The sequence below is a fragment of the Aegilops tauschii genome, chromosome 7 (genome assembly GCF_002575655.3).
Source record: "Aegilops tauschii subsp. strangulata cultivar AL8/78 chromosome 7, Aet v6.0, whole genome shotgun sequence".
Classification (NCBI taxonomy): Eukaryota; Viridiplantae; Streptophyta; class Magnoliopsida; order Poales; family Poaceae; genus Aegilops; species Aegilops tauschii.
The window spans coordinates 648,536,496-648,562,210 of NC_053041.3; the positions used below are offsets into that span (position 1 = coordinate 648,536,496).

The following is a 25,715-nucleotide window of genomic DNA, read 5'->3' on the forward strand; positions in this document are numbered from 1 at the left end:
TTTCACGACATTGCACATGATCAACAACGCCTCGACAAGCAGCACGCATTACCCCTAGATGATTACGCATGACAGCACCATATCCAGCCTTTCCAGTACCGGAGAAGATCGCAGCGTCCATGTTGATCAGCATTAGGCCCTCCGGTGGCGGGCCCATTTCTCAATTGGCGTCAAGGTCCGCTGCTTTGGTGACTTAAGAGCAACTGAGGCGCTTGTTTACTGCACTTCTTTTTTAATATGGTGTTCGAGGCTTCATAAGTGAGTAAAAAAATGTTTTTGTGCTCGTTTTCACTATGGATGTTTCAAGGTGCAACCATATGTGCTTGGCGGTAGGGATTTTGTGCTGGGATTGTGTGTTGGAGATAAGGATAGTCCGAACAACCATAATTTTCCCGCACATATGGGCTGGATTTGGGGGAGCTCGGACTGTCTAGATAATTGAATTTTTGGGAGCTTGTTCACGCTCGTTTGATGTCAGAACACACTTAGTACATATGAGGGAGAAATGAGCCTCGACCTTGAAGACGACTTTAATCATTTGCCTGATTCATTTATATGCATTATAGCCCGTAGCAATGCACAGACGTTCTAGTAGTCTTAGCAGTATGAGAGTTAGCGCAATAGGATTTGAGTCTGTTCTTTTTTTTTCCTCCGAGGTTTCTTTGTTCCTTCTAGCGATGTAGTTTTTGTCCGCTTATTTTGTACTTGTTTCGTACAAAATTAGTGTCTTTATGGGCCTGGCAGATAGGAGAAAGGCTTGTGTTCAGCCAATTCATTTGCACGGCTTGATGGGCTTAGAAGGATGTCACCGTGTCGTCGTGAAGCGTTCTAGCACGAACGAACACATTGCGGGGAAACCATTAGCACGTGTATGTTATGTCTCGCTCCCGTTATATGGGGGGGAGGGGGGGAGGGGAGGTCATGCGCTATCATGTCCAACTTAGTAGGTTTAAATTGACGACAAATTTACAGATGGGCACAATTAAGGCCGGGTCAAAGATATGCTAGATATTCGATCGCGTTCGAAAGTACTAAATAAGGCAATCTTCTTCGTACCTGTCACAATAATCTCTTACCAAATCACGGTGATCCCTCCACTATAAATCAACCCCTCCTCCCTCGCCGAAACCATCAACTTTATTTTCCTTCGCTGGTTTTATCCTCTTGCCAGCAATGGGTCGCAATGTGACCCTCCAGTACACCCCCCATGACTCGACCCGGCGCAAAAGATTCAAGAAGCGCCTCAAGGGCCTGATGAAGAAGGCGGACGAACTAGCCGTCCTGTGCGATGCCAAGACCTGCGTACTAGTGTATGAAGAGGGCAAGGCGGCGCCGGAGGTGTTCCCTTCCCAGGCCGAGGCGGTGGGTATCCTGAATCGATTCAAAAGCATTCCAGAGCTGTGGCGGTGCAAGGAGGTGATGAACCAGAAGGGCTTCATCACCAAGCGCATTGACAAGCTCCGGGAGCAGGTCGACAAGACCCGCCGCGAGTGCGAGGACGGCGAGATCAGGTCCCTCCTTCACAAAACCATGCATGGCGACCTCTCGGGCCTTGTTGGCCTCAACATCGAGGACCTCACCAAAGTTGGTTACAAGGTGGACATGCTTCTCAAGAGCATTACCGAACGCAAGGAAAAAATCCATTCCCAGGCACCGCCGCCAGCTCCATGTGTCGCCACTGGTAGCATAGACATGGGGTCTCCCCCGTTGTATCCGGCACCACCTCAACAGGAGAGCCGGCTTGACATGGTGAGCTCCGGAGGGGACCTCGACACCCTGGTCTACGGTGGCTACGCCGGCGCCAACTTCTCTAGCAGTGATACGATGATGCAGATGCAGTCCTTTGATATGGATTTTGGTTCGAGTCCTTTCCCTCCCATGTAAGCCAGGAAGCCAGCTACATGCGCCGATATCATCTCATTTTTATTTGGTTTTGGTGGTTAGGATGAGACATTCAGTTAATTTCTTGAAATTGTTATATCCATCTATGTGGGTCGTTGTATTCATGCATCGTGTTCTTTGAGCCAAATCATAACTAATTCCAATGTGATAGTTGAAATTGTTATTCAGTTGATCTCTTCCCTAGGTTGTTTGTTTGATCTCTGCTATTTAGTTGGTCGTAAATCTTGAGTTGCACCTTTTTTGTGTCAGCACCGTGTTTTCTCAGGCATAGTTGCACCAGCTATGCACTAGACAATTACTTGATTGCTGAACCTTGGTCGTGTGTTGGGAGAACTAATGTTGGGGTGTTTAATTTCATGCTATTTTGGTGTACGTATTTTTGGGAGAGAAACGAGTTGAAGATTTGCTATCTCCTGCCTGCAACTGTACTTAAAAAGAAAGAAAACAAGCCTAATGATCTCTCCATTAGAAGAAAGAAAAGAGTTAGACAAGGTTCTCAATCGCTACAACAATTACCGGAAATGCTTGCAGCCTAAAAACAATTGGACTCCACTGCCGGCATGGGACCTTTCCTTGTCATCGCCGCTGCACGCTACGGTGGCCAGGCTCAGCCTTTAACGCCTCAGCAGGTAGCCGAATGTGGTCTGGCGTAGGTTCATCGCCACCGCCGGCCTGGGCCTAGTCGCCATGCACTAGATAGAAGAATGGAGAAAAGTTCATTAATCTGTCTCTTTGGAGTCCGAAGCTCCTTGGGACTTGGGTTAATTAGCTGGGGAGTGAGACTACCCACAATGAAAGTAACATAGGTGGTAACATCACACTTATCTAGGCAAAATAGATGATGTGGCATGTAATTAATGAAGAAAGAGAGGCATGTGGTAACATAGCTAGTTACTGTAACATCACATATTCAATAGAAGATGAGTCTACAACGTAATAAGTGAAGTGATGCATGACACAACACATATGTTACTATCCACTATGGAGGTAATAACATACTCCCTCCGTCCGGGTTTATTAGGCCTACAGACAACTTCTCTTAAACCAAGACCAATAGTAATTTGCTCACATTAATTCTTCCATTCCACTCCCAATGCACTCTCTCACATGCATGCAACCAATGAAAAAGCAGGCATGAAGCGTATTAATTTTCCAGCTATGGCACCAATAACAATGGCTTTCAATGCAACCAATGAAATGGTTGCATGCATGCACCTTTCCAAAGCGGGGCCTTATAAAAGGGAACAGGCTTGTGATGCTGAGAGGCCTAATAAACCCGGACGGAGGAGTAGACCAGTAACATATGCATGTTACTACTCTAAGTTACTCCCCACTGTGACTAGTCTGAAGGAGATGGAGTTGGGGCCCTTGGGGAAAGAACGAGAGACGGCGGCGCTTACCGGAGAACGAAGCGATTAGCATTTTTTCACGTAAAATAACGAAGCGATTAGCAATCTGGTTTTTCTAGGGGTGATTAGCAATCCGGTGCGTGTGCGCGTCAAGGGAGGTGCCTCTCTCCTAGTGGGTTGGGCCTGCTGAATCAATTTCTTCTTATTAACCAGTGCACATACCGTACGCAAGGTATGGGCACATGCCAGGGACGGGCCCTAGGCGGCCGCACTAACTGCCTAGGCTCAGAGCTGGCCCTGAGGATAGAAGTAGCAACAGATGTTGCTAAGATGGCGGTTTCAGACATATTGATGTATAACCTTGTAAGATCTTTGTGAATAATTAATAAAATGACTGCATGCATCTTCAGATGCAGAAGCCAGGGTCATCCTCATTTTCTAATAAAAAAACTATTGCTTGTATCGATCTATTGTGATTCGTAGAGGTAGACCAGGAGATGTCTACATCGTGTTGGTGTTTTAACTCTATTGGAAATGAAAACGTGACTTCATGAGACGTTGATGTAAACTCTGATGAGGAAAAGGGGAATTTCGTGTGGGAGCTAGCTAGCTTGAAAGATCCATCATAGCCACATTTGGACAGGCGGTGCCTGCCTACCTTGATCGTGGGAGATTGCATTGCAGCTAGCTAGCAAATTAATCAAGCTCTAGCAAAGAAGACGATTCCACCAGCATTGGACAGGACAAAGAGCGTCGTCTCGTTGAAAAGAAGAGTATATATCTGTGAGTACAATGTTACTTCACAGAGATTGATTTTCATGACATCTGAGTCGCTAGTTACATCACAGATGGTAAGAAAAAATAAGGAAATGGTAAAAAAAATAAAAAGAAGAAAACTGGGGCATTCCGCGCACCCTAAGCGAGAATCATACCACTAGACCAAATGCCCTTCGTTTGCCATATTTTTCTATACATATGGAGAAAAACTCAGGAGAGATTGACCTTTTAAAAGAACAATACGCCTTATAGTTTGGAACAGAGGGAATGGATAGTAGTTATATTCAGAAACTATATATGATTTGGCACTAGACATCAGTAATATCGCTATCTGGCCATTCTGAGTTGCTGCTGGCCAGATAGATTACATACTGCCACACGGTCAATCATTTTTTTGTTTTTTGCAGGGACACACGGTCGATCGCTGATGTGCTTATGAAGATCGTGTCGTCGTTTCTTATCAGACCGATGTTTAACTCTGTTGTAAGTGAAAGTGTGGTCGATGAGACGGTGATAAGGTATGCATAGACGATGCCATGATGGGAAAAAAGGCTCTTGAAAGGGGGAATTTTGTGTGGGAGCTAGCTATCTTGAGAGACCGATCCCGGTCACATGTGTATGTGGTGTACACGTTGCTCTCACGCAAGCGTCGCTACTGCAAAAGGAAGCTGTAGGTTGCAGCTGGTAAACTAAGCTCTAACTAGTAATATATCTCTGAATGCAATGGAGTAAGTAAATAGCGAAAAACTATCACAATTAAAGTTAGGATTCTATAAAAAGCTAGGTTACAAAAATGTACAACTTAGAGTCTATTTTTTTGCCAAAAAGAAAACTATTAGCTATATGAAAGAAATTGTGCTACATGTAGTGTCGCGGGCCTACTTGGATAGAAGGAACGGAAGTGATCTCAGGTAGTAGTTGCGGGAGATCATAGGGCACGGTCAGTAGCTACGCCGATCTATCGCTGGAAAGAGAGGTTGGGATGGGGCACCAGGGCATAGAATCAAGGAAAATAGGTCGAATAGATTTATACTTGCTTTCTTCCACGTCCAGGGGAGCTATATATATCTAGCACAATACAGCTTTGAAGCTAAGCCAACAAGGTAATTAAAAGACCTTCTACGGGACAAAAATCTTCCTATCTTCAATCTTACTACCTTATTTAGACTAACTGAACTTGAACACATCCCTAGCCATCTGGTTAGGACTTGGCTTGCGCCTCCTGTAAGTCGCCCCCCACATGACATGTCCCCCTCCATTGTGAAACAGCTCATCCTCGAGCTGGAAAGTCGGGTAAGAGCGTTCTTTGAAAGTTGTGACATCTTTGCATGAGGCCACAACTGCCGATTGGCCTTCCCACCAAATCAGGATCGGCTGCATTCCCTTGGCAAGGTGGGCTCGCAACGCCTTGTGAGGAGTCGGATGTGCATGTCCTTGGAAAATTGCTGGAAGTCCTGGAGGCGTCTCCGGAGGAGGACCATGGTACTTCTTTAGGAGACCCACATGGAAGACATTGTGAATGCGAGCACGAGGTGGCAGTTCCAAACGGTAATACTCATCCCATGGCAGCCATTGAAGATTGGCAAGGACGGTCAGCATGGGTACATGGATATTACATGATTAACGGCTTCAGATTGTCCGTCAGATTGTAGATAAAAGGCGGGCCTCATATGCAGACGAGTGCGTCAAGGCGTGAAAAAAGCCCTCTGAAGGCCAGAAGTGAACACGACATCGCAGCCAGAGGCGATGGAGGCAGGAACCCATGGAGGCGGACAATGTTGGAGAAGAATGCCTTTGCCACTGTCTCAGCCGTGTAGGGGTGCCCCAAATGAGTATATTTGGAGAAACGGTTCACGTCGTGAGTATGACACACTTGCCATCAACTTTGGGAAGCCCTTCTATAAAGTCAATGGCGATATCTTCCCAAATACGGGAGGGAACAACCAGTAGTAGAAGCAAGCCGGCTGGGTGGAGTTGTTTCATCTTGTTGCGCTGGCACACCATGCAGCCACACTCGAGCTTGAGGCAGGTGGAAGTCGCAGCAGAGACGATGAAGCGACTTCTTGATGCCTTCGTGGCAGTCATCATGGGCTGCCAGCACGTCAAATGTGATGGTGCTATCAATGAGAGCCTATGGATCACCAAGCTCGCCAGCCTCTCGTTGCTCGCGGAAGGCAACCAAGGTCGGGTCAGTGTGAGCGGCCTGACGACAGGCATTAGTGACCTGTATAACATGTAGATCAGAAACTACACTTCGGCATTAGCCAGTAATAACACTGCTGGTCATTCTGGATTGGCCCGGACGGATTCATCACTACCAAACAACGTGCTTATGAAGATGCCACACAACGTGCTTTATGAAGATGGTGTGTGAATTGATGAGATGATGATGAGGTACGACCATGTGACACATGTGGTAAGCAATCCAAATAAGGAAAAATATGATGAGGTATCTATGATTGAGGGGAAAAGCCGAAAAGGGCTCTTGAAAGGTGGAATTTTGTGTGCAGTCACATACGTATGCTGATCGGTATGTGTGGTGTACAAGTTGCTCTCAAGCAAGAGTCACACTTTGATCGATGGATGGTCCGATTACCTTTATCGTACGTGCACTCATCAAAGTGAATACATGTTCTCGCAAAAGAAAAATGAATACTTTTTTTTGGCCAAGAATCACGGTTTCTTTCTTGTCGTGACAAGAATCAAAATTTGTATTGCCTCCGTCCGTCCGCTTGTACCACCACACATGTACATGCCCAAGTTGGAAAAGGAATTTGATTTTCATGGCGTCTAAGCAGAATATTATTATTTTTCAACAAAAGAACAGCGAAAACACAATTATGGGGCATTCCGAGAATTGAACTCGGGACCTCTCACACCCTAAGCGAGGATCATACCACTAGACCAAATGCCCTTTGTTCCTTACATGTTCTACAAATTCATCAAAGATAGGAGTGTTTGACTTTTTACAAGAATAATACTCCGTTTGGAATTGAAGGAGTATGTAATCTCCGTAGACCGTAGCCTAACAAACCTAAGGAAGTGCATGTGCAGTGTAGATAAGAACTAATAGTTGAGATCGTAACAATCTCTTGTTCGGCAAGTTTGCACTTCTATTATACACAAATGTATGATCCATCGATCAGCAAGTTTGAATTTCTATTGAGAAACAGTAAAACTGAGCCACCTACGATGCCTCACAGCGATTTGGGGCTCTTTACCGTCTGATCACGCAGTTGAACGTCTCAAATCTTTCACAGTTGTCCCACATCGTCGCTGAGGCATTTTCGGGCATGAACGAACCCCGCTCGGGCCGCTGCTCCGGAAACCGGTCTATGTGGCCTGTTGTTGAGCGGGCCTTTTCCAGTGGGAGGGGCGCCCACTCATACGGTTTGGACGGCTCATTATTGCTTCTTTGCTTAGCGGCCCGCCAAGGCTTCGCTTCTCTGGCGACAAACCGTTCAAGATTTACAAGACAGGGAGGGGCGCGTCGCCTCCTTCGCCTCCACGACGACCTCCGGACCTCGCCTAGACCGGGACAGGGCGCTCGATGCGCGTCCCCAGTGACGACATGCTTGTCTCAGAGTTGCTTGCCATGTTGTATTGGCTTCACCTCTGACTGTTTCAGCCATTCAGGTTCCCTCTTCTTCCCTACTCTCTCTCTCTCTCTCTCTCTCTCTCTCTCTCTCTCCAAATATTAACGCAATCTGACCAACAGAATTTGCTGCATGTCATTCGTCCAGACTCTGTCACTGAATCCTACCCTAGCGAGCAAGCACGGTTGAGAGATCCCACGGCCAACGACGGCGCACGGGATGGCTGCTGGACGCCTTCTCACCTTTCAGTGTAGGCAGTTTTGGCAACATGATACAAGTAAGGAGTAGATAAGGACTAAAATTGTTGCTTTGCTGATGATCTATGTGAGCACGATCATATTCCCATTGTCGTGTGCATCTGCTTCACGTTTATTTATTTTTCAGGAAAGAATTTGAGGATCTTGCGTATATTTTGACCTTAGTTGTGCTCGAGTAATATAAAAACTAGGGGTAGCTAGAATTTTCACGATTGATAACAGCCGGATTAGTGACAATTGAGTACTACTGGTTAGACCTCGTGTCTTATCCATGATTTGGAGCTATACCTCATGTGCAATTGGTAGTTGATTGAAATCGAGTGATCAGAACACATCCCCCTTCATTGGCCATATTTAGTTATTTCATGAAAATTTGGATTATCTGGACTCCTCGAACCATATACAGATATCATTATTGCTGACCTTGAATTGATAGAGAAAATTTGTGATTTAGGTATATATATTGGCGTCGTATCCTGTGAATCCAACATCCCTCGTGCAACCCTGCATCCACTCATAGCAGGCCGTTAGATCAAAATCCCGTGTCTGTCGTGCGTCTAACATCGTTTTGCAGAAAACCGCCCGCAGCAGCCCAAATCAGCCATGTAAATTTTCCATGTACCCCCTCCTCCCAAGCCGAGGGCTGCTCCCCCAATTCGGGATCTCCCCAAATCTCATTGTCCCTCCAAACCCGCATCCCCGCAGCAGCCACGACGTGGACGGCAGCCGGCGACGAGCCAGGAAGGAGCATTCGACATGGAGCGTGCGACGGAGCGCAGCATGACATGAGGAGCCTGCAACGGAGACCCGCGTAGGCGGCGGCCGCATCCCGGCGGCTACGGCCTATGACACGAGCGACCACCACACTCGCCATCAGTGCCACTGCAGTAGATGGTGTGGTCACGTACGTAGGAGTAATTGATCTTGTTAGATGAACTCCTGTTGCCAAATCGCAGTAGCAATTGATCTTGTTTGGATGAGCCAAGAGCAAACATGTACTGCTGAATGCAAAATTCGGAAAAGGAAATTCAGTTCTCTGAATTAGTTATCCAGAAAGTTGGGAGAGAGAGAGAGAGAGAGAGAGAGAGAGAGAGAGAAACAGGATAGCATTTGCTGGCTGCCTTAACTTTAACTCACATGAGAAATGAATCTTCGCTAGTCCTACACTCAAAGTTCATTTATCCTATGACTGATGACTGAAAATGACAATGTAAACTCCTTTGAAAGCTCTCAGTTTTTCTCTCAAGAAAAGAGCGGTTTATATTGCCATTGTTGAGGTGGAGCTGTAACTTGTAAGTTGAGTTGTTCCTTGTGTGATTCATACTGAACACTGCTTATACAACAGAATCAACAGGTGAGCTCACAGTATGTAGCACCATAGAAGATCGTGTTTTAGAACTTACCCATTCTTCACTTGTTAATGGGCACTTCTATTTCAATTTTTGAGAAAGGAGATGGAGTAAGTTCTTTATCTCATTTTTAACCAATCTCCAAGAACTTAGCTCCGCTACTTTAATTTAATTTATATGTGATTTTTATTTATTTTTGTAACTTTTAACAAGTATAAAAAATAAAAATATACATCATTTGCACATTCATTTTTGGCTTACGTGGTGAAGTTAAGTGTGCAACAATTCAAAGATTCCACGTCTGTTAAAATGCTTAAGGAGGACAATTTTGTATATTGCCTTTACAACTACGAGGCTTGACATAAAAACAACACAAATTTTCAAGCGCAATTTAAAGAAAACCAGCGGCAATTTTCATTCTTTATTACCCTACCTTTAGGTATAAAACACCCCCTGTTTTCTCACAATGAATCATTCATGTATCCTCACTTTTGAGTGTTTCGTATTTATTACATATTATAACTCCAAATTTTTTTTAGACAATATCATCGTTACTGTTTTAAAGATGGACGGGCGTGGCAGAGCGCGCCTCTATGATCTAGTGTACATAAATGTATGATCACTATTGGCAAGTTCTTCTTCCTGCGATCGACCGACATCATCCTTGATGCTTTTATCATACAAGCAATTGAGAGAAGCCCCCCACCCCCTCCCCCCCCCCCCCCGGCGCGTGCGCGTCATCTCCTCGAGGCGACCCGGGGGAAACCCTAACCGCCGCCGCCGCACCCCTCCCTCCCCCTCCTTCCCCTCCACCGCCGCCAGAGGTGTGCGCCGGTGACGACACCAATGAAGGTGGCGGCAAGGGATCCGGCAGCTCCACATAGTGTGGAGGGCCTCGGCATCCGGGGCGGCATACCACATTCAGTCGGTTATACCACATTCTAACCGACTGTTTTAAGCCATAGAGTGACTTTTGTAATTTTACACAATACGCGTTGCGATTTGCTTTTGGATTCGGCATTTTAAGTCCTTTAGGAACTTTCATATATATGTCTGATTTGAGTGACACATACAAGTATGCTGTCACTACGTCCATTAACTGCATAGATAAATTCATTTGTACTGCCAAAGATATTAAGTATCGAAACGTTATTCCACTCATTACAGGAGAGTATGTATCATCGTAATCGATACCGGGTCTCTGCATGAACCCTTGTACTACAAGCCTCGCTTTGTATCTCACCACCTCATTGTTTTCATTCCTTTTTCGAACAAAAACCCATTTTGCTCCCACGGAGGAGTAGGTATTATTGAGGAAAATACCTCTCTTTTGTTGAGCGAGCGCAGTTCTGCCTCAACTGCTTCCTTCCATTTAGGCCAATCAGGACGCCTGAGGCACTCCGGTCTTTGGTTCTGGATCCAGTTGAAGGGTTTCAGCAATTTTAGAGGCAAAAAATATATATATATGTCGACAATTGTAGTCTTTCTGTTGTATGATTCTCCTGATTCTAAATAGTTTATGGAAATTTCTTTTATACCTTCAGACTCTATGTGATTTTCCACAACAATAGAGTCATGGTGTTCCGATGTCCCAGCTATTATGTTTGTATGGGCATTTATGTTGGGTTCTAGATGTTGATTATCTGGTTGGTGTCCTTCAACTTGAGGTTGAATTGCATTTACCGGTAGAGGATTTGATTTCCTCTGTTTCCGCAGAGGCTTTTGAGAAGCTATATTCTGGCTAACCAGATTTCTCCCCCTCTTACTCTCATTTGGGGTTTGAGTGGTTTTACTTGGTACCTCCACTCGTTCTGGTTCATTAACCGCGGGAATATGTGATTTAGTGACACCTTTATGGTCAGTAAATGCATCTGACGGATTGTTTGCAATGTGTTGCAAATCTATAATCCTCTAAACTTCAGTTTCAGATTCTTTAGTACGTGGATCTAAGGACTGGATGCCTGTTACATTCCAATCTATTTCCTTGCATTCTTTGTGGTTTGATTCTCCCCCTAATGCCGGGAAATGGTCCTCATCAAAAATAGTATCAGCGTATCGAGCAGTAAACAGGTCCCCTGTAAGAGGTTCAAGATATTTTATAATTGACGGAGAATTATAACCCACATAGATCCCTAGTTTTCTGTGGGGGCCCATGGATGTATGCTGGGGTGGTGATATCGGTACGTATACTGCACAACCGAATTTTCGCAGATGGGAAATATTTGGCTGAGTGCCATGAACTAGTTGCAGCGGGGAGGTTGTGTGATATGCAGTTGGTCTGATTTGTATCAGATATGCGGCGTGTAATACCGCATGTGCCCAACAAGATGTTGGCAAATTACAGTTCTGTAATAATGGTCGAGCAATTAATTTTACTCTTTTGATGATAGATTCAGCCAATCCATTTTGAGTATGAACATAAGGCACAGAATGTTTTAAATTAATGCCCATAGCCATGCAATAGTCATTAAATGTGCATGAAGAAAATTCAGTAGCATTATCCATTCGAATTGTTTTTATCTTATTTTCGGGATGGTTTGCTCTTAATTTGATAATCTGAGCAATTAACTTGGCAAAGGTATGATTACGTGTGGATAATAGACACACGTGTGAGCAAAGAAATGAAGAAAGCGGATCCCGTTGTTGTAACCCGTTCCTACACTGCATCGACGGGCCTGTCATGAAACGATATTTTCCGGTAGACTTTACGAAGATACATCGGTCTCAATTCGACATTGACCATGCTCGTCTGTTCTACCCGCATCAGCTTTATAATCTACTCCAGCAATAATTGTAAATTGAGATTTTATTTATGCATATTAAAGATGCTTGAGATGAAAGGGAATACTGTTGGATAAGCATATTCTTTTCCTTCTCTCTCTCTATCTCTGCATTCTTTTGCGTCGGGTGGGGTGCATTTTGCTAGGCGTCCCCAGCAGTAAACGGGACAGGGAGCAGGACCGCCGGCCACCCACAAGCCCCTCCCAAATCCGAAGAACACGTTCCCACTCACACTGCAGAGCTGCCGCCGCCGCTCGCCGAAGGATCGTCTCCTCGCCGTCGATCGCTCCGAGTAATCGCACGTTTCCCTCGAGTAAGCCGCCGCCGCCGGCCGCGAACCCGCGTGCTTTCCTCCCTGCTGCCTTTTTTTAGCGCCTCCAATTTTTGTGTGGCGTCCTCATCGCTGCCCGCCCCCCCCCCCCCCCCCCCCCCTTCCCTTCGCCTAACAAAAAGTTTGTGTTTTTTTTCCCTTAGATTCCGCTCCGGATTTGCCTCCCCGCCCCTTCCGCTGCTCTCCGCCGGCGCCGGCGACCGACAGACCGACCGTGATGAGCTCGTGAGGTCCGTCCGTCCCCAATCCCCACCTTTCTCTTGCTTCCCGATGCAGAAACCTTTCTCAGGCTGTTTTTACTGCTGCTGCGCGTCGATTGGGCGCTGCGATTAGGAAGAGGGAGGTCGGATTTGGGTGGAATCTGTGCTTGCTCGTCTAGATTCCCGCGTGATTGCGACGGGGCAGGTCGCCGCTCGTTCATATTCCGGTGTGGTTAGAGCTCTGCCCGCCGATTAGTCGGAGATTCAGTGTCGGCCGCTTCGATCCTGCTACAGCTTAAGCGCAAGCTGTTCTGAATCGTCACGGCCGTCATGCTAAGACCAGTGCTTACGAATTACGATGGTGCTAAGCCGCTAATATAAACATTGTTGCTTCCTTAACCAAAATCTTTGCTTGCTTAATGACTGCTTGGTAGAGTTTATGATTCCATTACATAGAGATGCCATGGAGCTCCAAGTTAGCCTAGCAGTTCCATTTTTGTTCATGTACTACTACGTACTGGTTCAGTAGAAGATGTGGCTTTGCTATATCATTTGTGCTCCTCTGCCGAAGGCAGTTTCGGTGGTTGGTGCACATGCGTTGCATTAAATCTGCTACTGTCATCGCAGGATCGCCGAGAAATGTCATGCCATGTGCGCTCGAAGTAACTGACAAAAGGCCGAAGAACACGTCGCGTATGCGGTGTAACGGACCGGTTGGGAACAACGACAACTTCTTTCCAGAGGTTTATAACATTCTATCGCACAAATGTGTTCCATTCTTCACCAGAAACATCACCGGTCTGCTCGTGGAATTTAATGAATTGCCACTTTTATCTTCTCATCGATCAGGACCATCTAATTCACAGACCAGTTTACGGCTTCCCTGATAACAGGTAATTATTTGTCACCAAACCCTTCTAACAACAACCATCTTCAGTGGGATGTACTAAAGTAGTGATCTTAAAAGTCTTACATTAGTCTACAGAGGGAGTACTTGACTAAGCTTGATATATGATTTACTGCTGAGTACATGTTTTTAGTGAAACAAGAGATTCATGCATGAAATGAACTAGTCTAAAACTAATTCTATGAACCATATATGAAATTGTGCCTCTTAATTTCACTTAAAATTATGCCAGTATCAATTTGATAATTTGTAATATTGGTACGGTGGTCTTTACGATATGGACCATTTACGGGAACCCTAACATTGCTCGCAGGTATAAATGTATAAGTGTTCACTAATTGTGAGTAATTCACCGCATGACGTGTATATTCGTTTTATCATATAGGCAGGGGCAGACCCAGAAATGGGCCATGACCCGGGCTGGCCCCTGTATTCTGGCTTGAACTGTCAATTTACCTGATTTTTTTCTTCATTTTTTAAGAGATACTTAGTGGTATTTTGGGTCCATACACTGGGTTAAAGCCCAGGCTGCCCTGGATGCAGCCATCAAGGGTATTTGTAGATGTTTCTTTTTTTTTTTGTGAAAATAGTGGTTGTGAAGCTTTTTCTTTTGCTGGGGCCATTTGTGAAAATGTGAAATTACTTGAAAATTGTCGTACACGAACAAATTATCACTGAAACAACCATTTTATTGTCTTTTTATGCCTTTTGTTATTCTTCTCTGTTAGTTTGTTAACATTGTGCGCTTGCCAGCTTTACAACGACCTATGTGTACCTTTCTATGTATGCATGACACAATCACCATATCCAAACACTTCATAGTTTCTACCCTCAATATCCTTTTTCTTTTTTACTTTTCAGGGCAGTCACTGTGGTCCTCTCACCTGTTATTCAGTTTTTCGGGGAGCTACTTGTTTACTGTCTTTTTGTGGTGTGGCAGGGACAGTCCATTTACGGTGCTTTCTCTTGGGCACAGTTCAGATTGGAAATTGGCGCCGTTTTCATCTAGCAGACAGGAGGTCAACAGGACAAGATATTTGACATTAGGAACTGCTGCTACAGAGGGCTTTGAGTTACTATTCCCACGGCCAACAATACTATACTGGCTAGATCTGCCGAATGAAAAGAACATGCATGATCAGGACATTTCTTCTAAACCACTTCCCAATGGAGGAAGCACTTTAGGACAACATCGGCACAGGAAAAAGATTAAGAAGTCATTGACAGCTTGCCCTCCCTGCCACGTGGTTGCAAGTACCTCTTCTGGGCCTGATACTGCTCCTCTGGGATCTGATTCTGATATTTTGCACGACGATGATAAGCCTCCTAAAAGGAGTTCTAAGAAGAAAGTAAACAAGTGGAAACAGTGCAGGCGAGCAACCGGTGACAAGCTTAATTTGTTACCAGAACTCCCCTGTGAAGAGCATATTGACACCGCTTCTCCTGTTGAGGTATTTCTGCCTGATTTACTAGCTGATAAATTGTCAGATGCCTCATCTTCTGCCTGCTCATTGGTTAAAGATGCTCATTTGGGCAAACATAATGGTGAGAGCAACAATGAATATGTGGAACATGGAAGTGATGGGAAGGATGGCTCTGGATGTGCAGGGTCATCTAATATAACTGTAAGCGAAAGAGTTGGCTGCAAAGGTGCTCCTTGCCTGAATGATGGGCCAAATACTGTGGATTCTTCAGAATTTGGTGGACCTTCTGTCACTGAACATGCATGTTCACATGCGAGAGAAGAAAGCAATAGCTGCCTGAAGTCATTGTGTGCCTGTGTTTGTAACTCCAGTGATGCAACAACAGCTTCATTCTTTACGGGTTGGAACAGTGAAAACTGTGGGGACTGCAGTATTGATTTTGAGGGAAATACACGAGATGGTTTGCAACATGGCGCTTCTACTTGTCTGGATAGTGTAAATAATGCATGCCATTTGACAGATGTCCATTTAAGTGGTGCTCATGCTGAAGATGTTACTGATAGTAGTAGTCATTCTGAAAGAGTTCAGTGCAGCAGTGAAGCCTGTAGCAGCACGACGTTTCTTCCAGCTAGTCCGGGGAGGAGCGGCAGGAAATCAAGAAACAAATCTAGCTGTACTAATATGACTGCGACTAATAGGGTAGTAGGTTCTAATAGGCACAAGCATAGTGGAAAAGACAGTCCAGTTTCTGTGTGGCAGAAAGTAGAAAAACCTGACAAGGAAAACTCATCTGGAGCAGGACATGTGGTTGTTTCAGCAGTTGAGGATAAAATTGCACTAGAAGATGATAGCAAGGGTGTGCAGCACGATCCAAATAGGCCAATGGATAAACATCGCTGTAGAAAAAACTGCAAACAGCACAAGAAGCAAACCCTGTTTCTGTATGAACAAACAAGTTTGCCTTGTAACAAGGGTGGTTGTCCGTCGCCGAGGAACTACTACGCTCCTAAGAATGGTAGCCCCAAGACACCCAAGAACCACTCGCAACAGACTGAAGGATTGTCGATGTTACAGCCAGTATGTGCCAGGGACATCAGTGATACATCAATCACAACTGGTACTGAAAAAGCAACACTAGCATCTTACAACTTGGATTCTCACTTGGTGCCACAGGCTACATCCAAGGAACCATGCACATCGGTCATTCAAGACGATAGTCACTCTCTTTGCCTTGAAAATAAGGCCATATCAACAGATTTGGACTCCAGGAACTTGTCCGTCAATCCTTGCGCTGCAGAAATGGAAGAAACCCAATGTGTGAAGTCAAATTCTGCTGCTGTGCACATGTCACATAAATGGGTTCCTATTGGAAAGAAAGATATAACCCATTTGGATGTTCCGGAGGCTTCTGTTGTTGAAGCATCAGTTCCAGCTAATGATGTTTCTGTTTCTGCTAATATACAAGTGCAGAGAAATGTTTCAGATGCTCCTGCATCAACTAAATGTGAAGGCAGCGAAGTTGCTACTGAGTTGACTGCTACACCGAAGTTATCTGGACAGCTTGATTCAAAATGCCAAGGACATACTGGCAATGGAACTGTTTTCAGCAAGATAAGAGAGGCGGTGAGTGATGCTCATAGGGCCCAACAGAGTGCGGAAGATATTCAACTTCACATTGGCAGGCCTCTTGCCGATTTTGAACAATTTATTTATTCTGCTTCTCCAGTTCTGCACTGTAGTTCTTGCCCTACTGGCTGCAGCTCTTCTTCACAGGAATGGGTTAGAGATGGCTTGTGCTGTCATCAGATTGCGGATATCTCTCTAAGTAGCATTTGGCAGTGGTATGAAGAACCTGGCTGTTATGGCTTGGAAGTGAAGGCACAGGATCTCCGTAGATCGAAAGGCTTCTGGAATAGTCGTTATCAGTTTAATGCCTACTTTGTGCCATATCTATCTGCGGTTCAATTGTTTAGGCAACCTAAGAGAACCGTTGATAAGGATGAGGCCGATATGGGTGCAAGATCTAAAACAACTCCATGTATGAGCTCTCTCCCAATATTAGCGAAGCTTCTACCTCAAGAGTCTAATAAAAGAAATAGCTCGCCAGCTTTCCATGATAAAGATGATCAGCAGTTGGAGACTACAGAGCTCATATTTGAGTTCTTTGAATCTGAACAACCATTTTGGCGGCGACAATTATTTGACAGGTGAGTGCGAGTCTCTGCCTTCATGAACAAAGGCGTCCAGGATTCTGGCTCTTATTTGCTAGCCTTTTTTATGCTCTTATTTTAGTATAAACCTTCATGTTGTACACTGAAACTCTAGGAAAGGTGCTACTTTGTTTCTGAGATGATTTTATTGAAATCTCATTGCAATTTTATTAGGGTAAAGGAGTTGATTGGTGGTGCAAAACAATCAAATTGCCAAATATCAGGAGACCCAAAGAATCTGGAGCTCAACCTGCATGATCTTCATCCCGCCTCTTGGTCCGTTCTATGCTCTAGTAGTATCTGCCCCATTATCACCACGGGCGCACTCTTGCATATAGATATGTAAAACTATTTCGGGATGAGCTTGTTTTCAGATAACACGTTATTCTGAATTTCAGGTACTGCGTTGCGTGGTATCCCATATACCGTATACCTGATGGGAAATTTCAGGCTGCTTTCCTGACATACCATTCTCTTGGACACTGGGTTCGTCGAGGAAGCTCATCAGACCAGGCTGGCCACAGTCATGCTGTTTTGCCAGTCATGGGTTTGCAATCTTACAATGACAAGGTAAAATGGCTGCTTTTCTGCTGACACATACATACATGTTAACCGAAGATTGTTTAAGTTTGTGTTAAGACCCCAGACGTTGAAAGCCATGTTGGTTCTGAGGTAAAATTGCAGACGGTGACATGAATATCTCTGAACAAACTCCTAAGTTGTTTGATGCTTCCTACTTGTTAGCCCTTCATTTGGCTGAAGAGGGGATGCCTCATTGGTGTTTTTGCTCATGTGACCAGTCTTTGCATCTTGCGTTGCAGGGGGAGTGGTGGTTTCAGACGAGCAGATCCGGTTCAGAAGATGCAGAGTCCTCGTCAAGTCAGCCGTCTCAGGTTCTTGAAGAAAGGTTGTCGACGCTGAACCAAACTGCGGCGGCGATGGCGAGGGCGGATGTGTGGAAGAAGGACCAGGCTCGCCGAAACAGGCACCCGGACTACGAGTTCTTCCTGTCCCGGCAGCAACGGTAGATGACTCGAGGCTTTTGCGCGAACCATGTTTGAGAACGCTGACGGATGCTTGTTCCCCTGTAACCAGAACCAACCATGCCGGCTGAGCGGCGCCGTCTGCCTGTGTTACCACCCTGTATATATTTGAGATAGAGGCACATGTGGAGGTGCTGCTCAATTGAAAGTGAAACCAGACCAGAGATGTTGGTTACTAGGTGGGGTTGATATCATAGGTGCAACCCCTTTTAAATCTAATTAGCTTGCTCACCCATGTGATGTACATATATGCCTGTAACTCAACTCAGCCCAGCCCTGTATCTAACTGTTTAGCTGCATATTATAATATAGATCTGATTAACAACCATGCAGGAAATCATTATCATCACCATTCAGGGAGCATGAGAATATATCACCCAACACTGCCTGTGTGCAACTCTGATCTTAGCTTATGGAATACTATAACTGGATCTGGCCAGCAACAAGGCAGGCAGGGAACCAACAGATAGAAACTCTCTCTTCTTATTTATGCTTTGATAAGATCACAGGCCATTACTCCCTGAGGGTGGGAACAGTAGAACATGCATGACAGAAGACACATCTGAAGATGATGTGCTCTAGATCAAGGGCACTTGAGCTTGCCGTTGTGCGGGTTGGTCATTTGGTCGTAGCAGGGGCAGATGTGGCGGGTGTCCTGGCCGGTGCCGGGGGGCACGCAGTTGCAGCGCTGGCAGCAGACGTTGCACTTGTCGTTGCACATCTCGTTCTTCCAGTTGTTGGCGCAGCGGCCCAAGCACACCTTGGGGCAGTCTGCAAGCCCGCCGTCGCCGCCGGCGAAGGCAAGGCAAGAAAACCAACCGCGTCAGCGCATGTTATGCTACGTTGAGCACAGAGATTTGAGTTGAGCCCAAGATGTTTGGTAGAGCGTACCTAGTCTGGGAGGCGGCTGCTGCTGGAGCAGGGACCTGCTGCTGGCCCTCATGCTGCCGTGGGCCGTCGTGGTGGTCACCTGCAGCAGGAAAAAATGTTGAGATCCGAGGGCAAAAAGGGTGTGCATTGCATTTGCATGCGTGTTTGATTGTGCAGTTTGCTTACCAGCGGATCAGAAGCAGAAGAGGAAGCAGCAGCAGGCTGAAGATGTGCGGCGAGGAGGAGCAACAGCAGCAGAGGAGGAAGGAGACGGCGACGAGTGAGAAGCCGCTGCTGGGTCGGCGCCATGGATGCTGGCTTGAGCTCTGCAAGTGGCAAGTGGGAGGGGTTTGCAAGGGTTCTACCTATAGGCGAGAGAGAGAGAGAGAGATCCAGGAGGAGTTGTCGCTTATGTAATAATGCAGTGATACCAGTGCAGCGCAGACAGCCGACAGAGGAAGCAGAGCAAGGTGCAGTGTAGGTAGCTAGCTAGCTACCACGGTGACCATGCCTCTGTGCTTCTTGATTACAGCACTGACCACCCAGCCCAGCCAGCGTCGGCCACTCACTCACTCACAACCGTCCATTTTCACTCTCTTTCCTTTTACTATTTTTTTTATAAACAAGCAAGCATGAAAAACGAAGCAAGGCACTGTGCGCGCTACACACACAGTTTTGCTTTGCTTTGCTGCCTGCATGATGCACCGCAGTGTACGGGGTGGGAATTGGGATAACGGAGAATACGAGGGGCCGCTTCGCAAAAAAGGCACTGGACACATGGCAGCGGCAGAGAGAGAGAGAGAGAGAGCGCCTCACCGTGGCCAGGACCGTTGGTAGATGATGTTAGGTGCTCACATGTACACGCACCGTACGTATTTGAGCGATTCTAATTCAAGTGAGGCTACTTCTTTTTGTATTACGCTCCAGCGAGCTTGTCTCATCCTTCACGTACTCACCTACTCAATGCATGTGCACACTGTGCGAGTGGGGACGATCGAGGTTGTCTCTCTCTCTCTCACATGCATGTGCTGATGTGCATCGCATGTCCCTCCCTCACATGCAGCCGCAGCACACAAGGTACGTACAAAGGATGGACGGTCACTTTTGGTCGGTCCCACACAGGCAGAGGCAAGCACAATGCTAGTTTTATCTTTGAATTTCTATCCCAGAATAAATTCTTCACTTGACTCACCCGGCAATCAAGCACAAGCACATTACTGCTCACCCACAGAGCCGTTATTTTTCTTTCAACTTTCATCTCCGAATCACTACTTCACCTTCCATATCCTGCAAGCTCGGTGTCACTGCAAACTTGTTGGCACTCAACTGAAACCAACGCACAAGCCACAAACACACCCGTCTCATGAGCACAGCCCCATTGCCTACTCACTAGCAGGAGCACATCCCAGCAGCACTCAGGTTCTCAGCTTGGTGCACAGAACCCGGGCACGGACACACGCCACAAAGCACAAAGCACAAAGCACAAAGCACAATATTATTCCCACATACACATCTGCCTGATTTTAAGTTGTAAGCAATTAAATCCCATCAACATAAAGGGGGGGTACGAATCAACGCTACACGATCCATCAAGTTCTACTTATTAATAATAAGCAACCAAGCAAAAGGGAACCAATTAATCCAGGATCGGAGGAGTTCCGCCGACTCAAGACCGAAACCAGCAGCGAGACAACACGACTAGGCCTCGTCGGCGTAGGCGGGCTCGAGGATGGCGGCCTCGGCCTCCTGCACCTCCTTCTCGGACTTGCGCCCCTTCTTGCTCTTGTAGTAGACGCTCATGAAGGTGCCCACGGCGCCGTACTTGTGCCGGCAGTGCTCGTAGTGCGACGCGTCGAACATGCGCCAGAAGTCCTTCTCGTTCAGCTCCGTCACCGCGTACTGCGGCTGGTAGCTGTGGTTCTCGATCAGCCACTGCTCCAGCCGCTTCACCGACTCCGCCCCGTCGAACTCCTCCCCGCGGAAGATGCACGCCGGCGTGTAGTACACCCCCACGTCCGTGAACATCTGCGCGTAGCTCGTGTCCCCCTGCCGCTGCTGGTGCTCGAACCCCGGCTCCGGGTAGATCATCGTCTTCACCGGCAGCTTGAACAGCCGGTGAGGGCACAGCCACAACGGGTACACCTGTTGTTATGTTATAACACAGACACGTTCTTCAGTTTCACTCGGTGAACCAACAACATTCTTTCCTACTTTCAGACTAATATTAGCAGCAATATCAGGCGCCTATTAATTACCATACCAACATTCAGTGAGCACAAGCAGCAAAATTAGGTACTACCTACTGTATCAATATTCAGTGAGCATTCAGAGTAAGCAACAAAAGGGGAAGAATATGAATTCATAGCAAATTCCTAGCTAAAAGACTTGATGCAAGCATATCTGCATGAATGTCACGCAGAACAGAAGAGGAACGTACCTCCATTTCGTGGTGGACGAACTCGAGGGCGTCTCCAACCTTGTACAGGGGCACCAGCATGTCCTGGATCACATGGTTGTCATGGTAGTAGTTCCTGATGGCATCGCCCTGGGTGGCCTTGAGCAGGGACACCTTGGGCGGCATAAGCCAGCCGAAGAGGAACCTGAACCAGAACTGGTCGCCGAAGGGCAGGATGAGCTTCCCCTCCCAGTACAGGCACCGGGTGTGCCTGTGGTAGTACTCCCTCGTCGGGATGTACTCCACGAACTCGCCCTTCTTCAGCGCCGTCTGCGCGTGCTGGTAGAACCATGGCTTGAACCACCACCCCACGCTGTTGATCTTGTTGCCCTTCTTCTTGGCCTCCTCCTTGGACGCGTACACGCCGGTCATCATCACGCCCTCCGTCGCGGAGTACACCATACCTTCCACGAAGTCGGGGACCTTTGCGGGGTCGCCGTCCCTCGGCGCGACGGCGTCGGCGTACGCCTGCGCCACCTCCTTCAGGGGGCCCTTCACCGGGGTGTAGGTGAGCCTCATGTACTCCTTGATGGGGATGAGCTTGATCTCAGCTGAAACAAGGAACCCGAGAGTGCCCTGCGACCAGGGCACGCCGTAGAAGAGGTCGGAGTACTCGTTGTCCTTGGTGGCTCGGACGACCCGGCCGTCAGCCAGGACGATCTCCAGCGCGACCACCGTGTCGGAGAAGAGCCCGTAGATGTGAGAGCTCCCCTCGATGCCGTAGCCGTTGATGAGGCCGCCGACGGTGAGGTCATCGAGCTCCGCCACCACAGCGAGGGAGAGGTTCATGGGGCAGGTGGCCCTGGATATCTGGCCCATGTTGACGAGCGGCTCGACCTTGGCGACCATCCTCTCGGGGTCGATCTCAAGGATGTTCCTGAAGGCAGAGAGGTCGACCTCGAAGTGCCTGACACGCTTGTAGTCGACGTTGCGCATGCCGACGGCGATCCACGGCTTCCTGGCCGTGCAGACGAGGCCGTCCTTCTTGGGGTTGCGCTGCTTGAGCCGCTTCACGACCTTCTGCACGTTGTCCTCGTGCTCCTTCTGCCGCTTCTTCTCCGACTTCATGGCGGACCACATGTCGCCCAGGTAGATGTTGAAGTAGATGAGCGCCGAGGCCGGAAGCACCACGAAGATGACGAGGATCCATCGGAACTGCACCAGGTAGTCCACCAGCACCTTCTTCCTCTTTGGTCGCACCAGCGGCGTCTGCAGATCCGCCATGGCTGGAGGCTGACTTCTGAAATGAAAAGAGTACAAAGAGATGTTAGCTGAGCCATGATTGATGATATAACAGTAACAGTGAAGCATATCAGAGATAAACTGTATACGGGAAAGGCGAAAAATAACAAAAGCAGCAGTAACATATTCTCATGACTACCAGGACACAAACATCCCAATTCCATTTTACCATGTATAGTACAGTTTAAAAGCGAAGCATATCAGGAAGAAATAATTATACACAGGCGAGGCTGAAAAGAAGAACAGAACAGTAGCATTGTCATGGCCCCCAAAGACATATATTGACCCTATGGCTGTATCAGTTCGATTTTTAATTTTTAACTGTCATATAATGTTAAGAAATTAAGTGCAGCAACATGGATGAGCATATCCTATTACACAAACAGATGCTGTCACGGACAGGGGCAATGCAGCTGCCAGGCCATTGGGCATCGTCACATCAGTAATGTTAGCTGAGCCATGATGGTACAAGAGTAACAGGGAAGCGTACTAGGGTTAAATCGTAAACGGGAAAGGCGAAACATAACAAAGCAGAGTAGCCTTTTTCTCGTGGTTGCCAAGACGCATCCATCCCTATCCTATTTTTAATCGCCACATGATGTTAGGTGAAAACGATGCAGTTACATCTAACATGGAGCATATTCTTTGCACAAACTGGATCAACATGTAGAGGGTAACAGACACTTATCATTCACAGGCAGAGCAACCTAGCTGCCAAGGAACTGGGCATGACATGAGTAATTCCATGAGAAGTAGTACAAGCACGACCATAAGTAATTCCTAACACCTCCTGTCATTCAGAGCTCCACATGTCAAAACCTACACCGACACTGCACCATCATCTTTAGCTCCTAACACCGGTACTGTCTAACATTCAGAGTTGCAGCGTAAGTAAAAATGCTGCATCGCCTTGGATTCCTAGCACGGATACTATCTGACATTCAGAATTTCACATGTGAAAATGCCACATCGACTTGCACTGCACCTGGCGCTAGTTTAGCCAGATTTGTGCAGCTGCGATGCACATGCAAGAAGTGTATATATGGTACTGCTAGAGCTTATACGGATGGATCTAGATCCGCGGAGAACTCATGCGCTGGCTGCCAAAATTAGTAATCCTATAACAGGTAACATGGTAAGGAGGGGCAAACATTGACTGAATATCCTAGAGCTGTACTGACAAACAAAACCCAAAAAAAAAAAGATCAGTTCATTACAGAAGAAGACTGGGATGAGCATCCGGGCTGTGGGGTGAATTAGGTGGGCACCCAGCAGACCAGATCACACCAGATAGAAGTGATGCATGCGAGCAGCAACCTGAGCAGGATTGTGTGAATAGAGAAAACCAGGTGCAGGACGGACAGATCTGTATTCTACTATGTGAGAATTTGACACTAGGGTAAACAAACAGTTTAATCATCTCAACAACAACAACAATAACAGCAGCAGCAACCTAGTCGTAGAATCCTACTCCTGCCTTAGAAATGATAGATCCAGCGAAGAACAAGAAGAGCAAAGAAATCTGGGTTTGCTCCTTTGGTGCGCCCGCGCGGGATTGGCAGGATGCAGCGAATCTGGAAACCTGGGGGGTATGGAGGATTGGATCCGCTCACGGTGACGGGTCACAGCAGAGCAGATGAAAGAAGGAGGAGGAGCATGCAGCAATGAATCCATCGAAGCAGAGGAAGGAAGAAAGGCAGGGCGGAGCTGCTTACCCGGGGAGTGAAGACGGAGAGGAGAGCAGAGCAGATCCCCCGCTCCAAGGGGCTATTTGGAGCGTGGGTTTGGGAGTACGGGGATTAGACTAGAGTAGAGAGCAGAGGAGAGGAGGTTTTGGGGTTGGTGGGCGACGCGCATTTACTCCCGTGCCCTTTTTCCATTTGTCATCTTTTATTCTACTAACGACGTCTGGCGAAACTGCCCCTACAAGGACATTTCTAGATGAACCTAGTTGGAAGACCGGATCTATACTCATCTCCCGTCTCTCCCTATACAACAACAGCAGCGGCTGCACGGGCGGGGAAAACAGAGGAAACCAAAGGCCAGAGGAGAGGAAGACGACGGAACCGTAAAAAAGGAGGAGGACAGCAGCACTAATTTCCGGCGGCATACGCGCACGGCATTCACGTGACGCATCAGTTACCGCCGCGCGCGTTCACGCATCATCACAAATTCACAAGCTTCTAGGCAAGGAAGGAAAACTGAACAAGGAACCCAAGAAAGTACCAATGACATGACTGGTGCGCGTATAAGCGAGCAAATTGAAACTGAAGAAGAAGAAGAAGAAGAAGAGGAGGAGGAGGGGGCGGTGTTTCCAACCAACCTTGGTCCGGCCGGAGGGAAGGTGAGCCGCGCAGCCTGGAGCGAGCTGCGAATGCCGGGGCGCGGCCGGGGGTTTTAAACGGTCTACAGGAATCAGATGGGTGCAAGAGAACAGATCGGCATCAGATCAGATCAGATCAGGGGCAAGCAGGCGCATGGGCATGTGGGCGGGCGTACATGCAACAGATGAGATGAGATGAGTTGCGATCTCGATCCGTCCATCCATCCTGCACTACCCTGCTCAATTATTGCTCCTCCTACGCTACTACCTACTAGTAGTACTAAACAGAAGCGTTTGAGTTTGAACCGGGGCCAATCTCCTTGACCTTCTTCTGTTAGCGTATGTTCCATTTCTTTTTCGGTTGGGGACATAATAGATACATAGCTGCATTTTTTAGGGCTACTATCAAAATTACAATTTGCAGCTACACAAGGCCACTAACACCAATCGAGATAAAAAAAATTGATGAGGTTTTGCCTCGTACTAGACATTAATACCCCATGTCATTATTGCGGGGGTGAGAAGGTTGGTTTGGATGCACCGAATTAATCAACCAAGGAGGAGTGAGAGAGTTGCCTTGTTATGCGTTGGAGAGAAAAAAATACACATTGATTAACACGTCAAGCGAGGACAAAAGACTAGTTTGCAACACTGGCTTAAGTGGCCATTAATTCCTACCTGTAATATGGGTTTGTGGCC

At 47.0% G+C, this 25,715-nt stretch overlaps 4 protein-coding genes and 1 non-coding gene across 10 annotated transcripts; 2 read left to right on the forward strand and 3 right to left on the reverse strand.

Annotated features, from left to right (window-relative positions):
- Window positions 1-1,173: 1,173 nt before the first annotated feature.
- LOC123495024 (agamous-like MADS-box protein AGL80) lies at window positions 1,174-1,884 on the forward strand. The gene has a single exon (XM_045231641.1). The coding sequence runs from the start codon at window positions 1,174-1,176 to the stop codon at window positions 1,882-1,884; it is 711 nt and encodes a 236-aa protein (XP_045087576.1).
- Window positions 1,885-6,870: 4,986 nt separating this feature from the next.
- Window positions 6,871-6,942, reverse strand: TRNAP-AGG (transfer RNA proline (anticodon AGG)). The gene has a single exon. It is a non-coding gene; the product is annotated as a tRNA-Pro (tRNA).
- Window positions 6,943-12,086: 5,144 nt separating this feature from the next.
- On the forward strand, window positions 12,087-18,454 carry LOC109760071 (uncharacterized). Of its 4 annotated transcripts, none has more exons than XR_002232306.3 (8): window positions 12,087-12,324; window positions 12,486-12,572; window positions 13,170-13,285; window positions 13,392-13,435; window positions 14,390-17,080; window positions 17,265-17,359; window positions 17,482-17,653; window positions 17,905-18,454. XR_002232306.3 is itself a non-coding variant. In XM_020318914.4 (8 exons), the coding sequence occupies exons 3-8, from the start codon at window positions 13,187-13,189 to the stop codon at window positions 18,109-18,111; spliced, it is 3,315 nt and encodes a 1,104-aa protein (XP_020174503.1). In that variant the 5' UTR covers window positions 12,087-12,324; window positions 12,486-12,572; window positions 13,170-13,186; the 3' UTR covers window positions 18,112-18,454. The 4 variants fall into 4 exon arrangements, 3 of the variants coding, with proteins under 3 accessions (XP_020174503.1, XP_020174527.1, XP_073361692.1); XM_020318914.4 differs by having other exon boundaries at window positions 17,258-17,359; XM_020318938.4 differs by lacking the exon at window positions 13,392-13,435 and having other exon boundaries at window positions 17,258-17,359.
- Window positions 18,455-18,531: 77 nt separating this feature from the next.
- Window positions 18,532-19,442, reverse strand: LOC109760132 (gibberellin-regulated protein 14). Of its 2 annotated transcripts, none has more exons than XM_020318971.4 (3): window positions 19,183-19,442; window positions 19,018-19,096; window positions 18,532-18,897 (listed from the first exon to the last, which is right to left on the reverse strand). In XM_020318971.4, exons 1-3 carry the CDS (start codon window positions 19,303-19,305, stop codon window positions 18,710-18,712), a joined length of 390 nt encoding a protein of 129 aa, XP_020174560.1. In that variant the 5' UTR covers window positions 19,306-19,442; the 3' UTR covers window positions 18,532-18,709. The 2 variants fall into 2 exon arrangements, with proteins under 2 accessions (XP_020174560.1, XP_020174564.1); XM_020318975.4 differs by having other exon boundaries at window positions 19,018-19,087; window positions 19,183-19,404.
- A 1,032-nt stretch (window positions 19,443-20,474) lies between these two features.
- Window positions 20,475-25,234, reverse strand: LOC109760115 (delta(24)-sterol reductase). Of its 2 annotated transcripts, none has more exons than XM_020318956.4 (3): window positions 25,017-25,234; window positions 21,434-22,691; window positions 20,475-21,138 (listed from the first exon to the last, which is right to left on the reverse strand). In XM_020318956.4, the coding sequence occupies exons 2-3, from the start codon at window positions 22,673-22,675 to the stop codon at window positions 20,695-20,697; spliced, it is 1,686 nt and encodes a 561-aa protein (XP_020174545.1). In that variant the 5' UTR covers window positions 22,676-22,691; window positions 25,017-25,234; the 3' UTR covers window positions 20,475-20,694. The 2 variants fall into 2 exon arrangements, with proteins under 2 accessions (XP_020174545.1, XP_020174553.1); XM_020318964.4 differs by lacking the exon at window positions 25,017-25,234 and adding an exon at window positions 24,409-24,680.
- Between the last annotated feature and the right edge of the window lie 481 nt (window positions 25,235-25,715).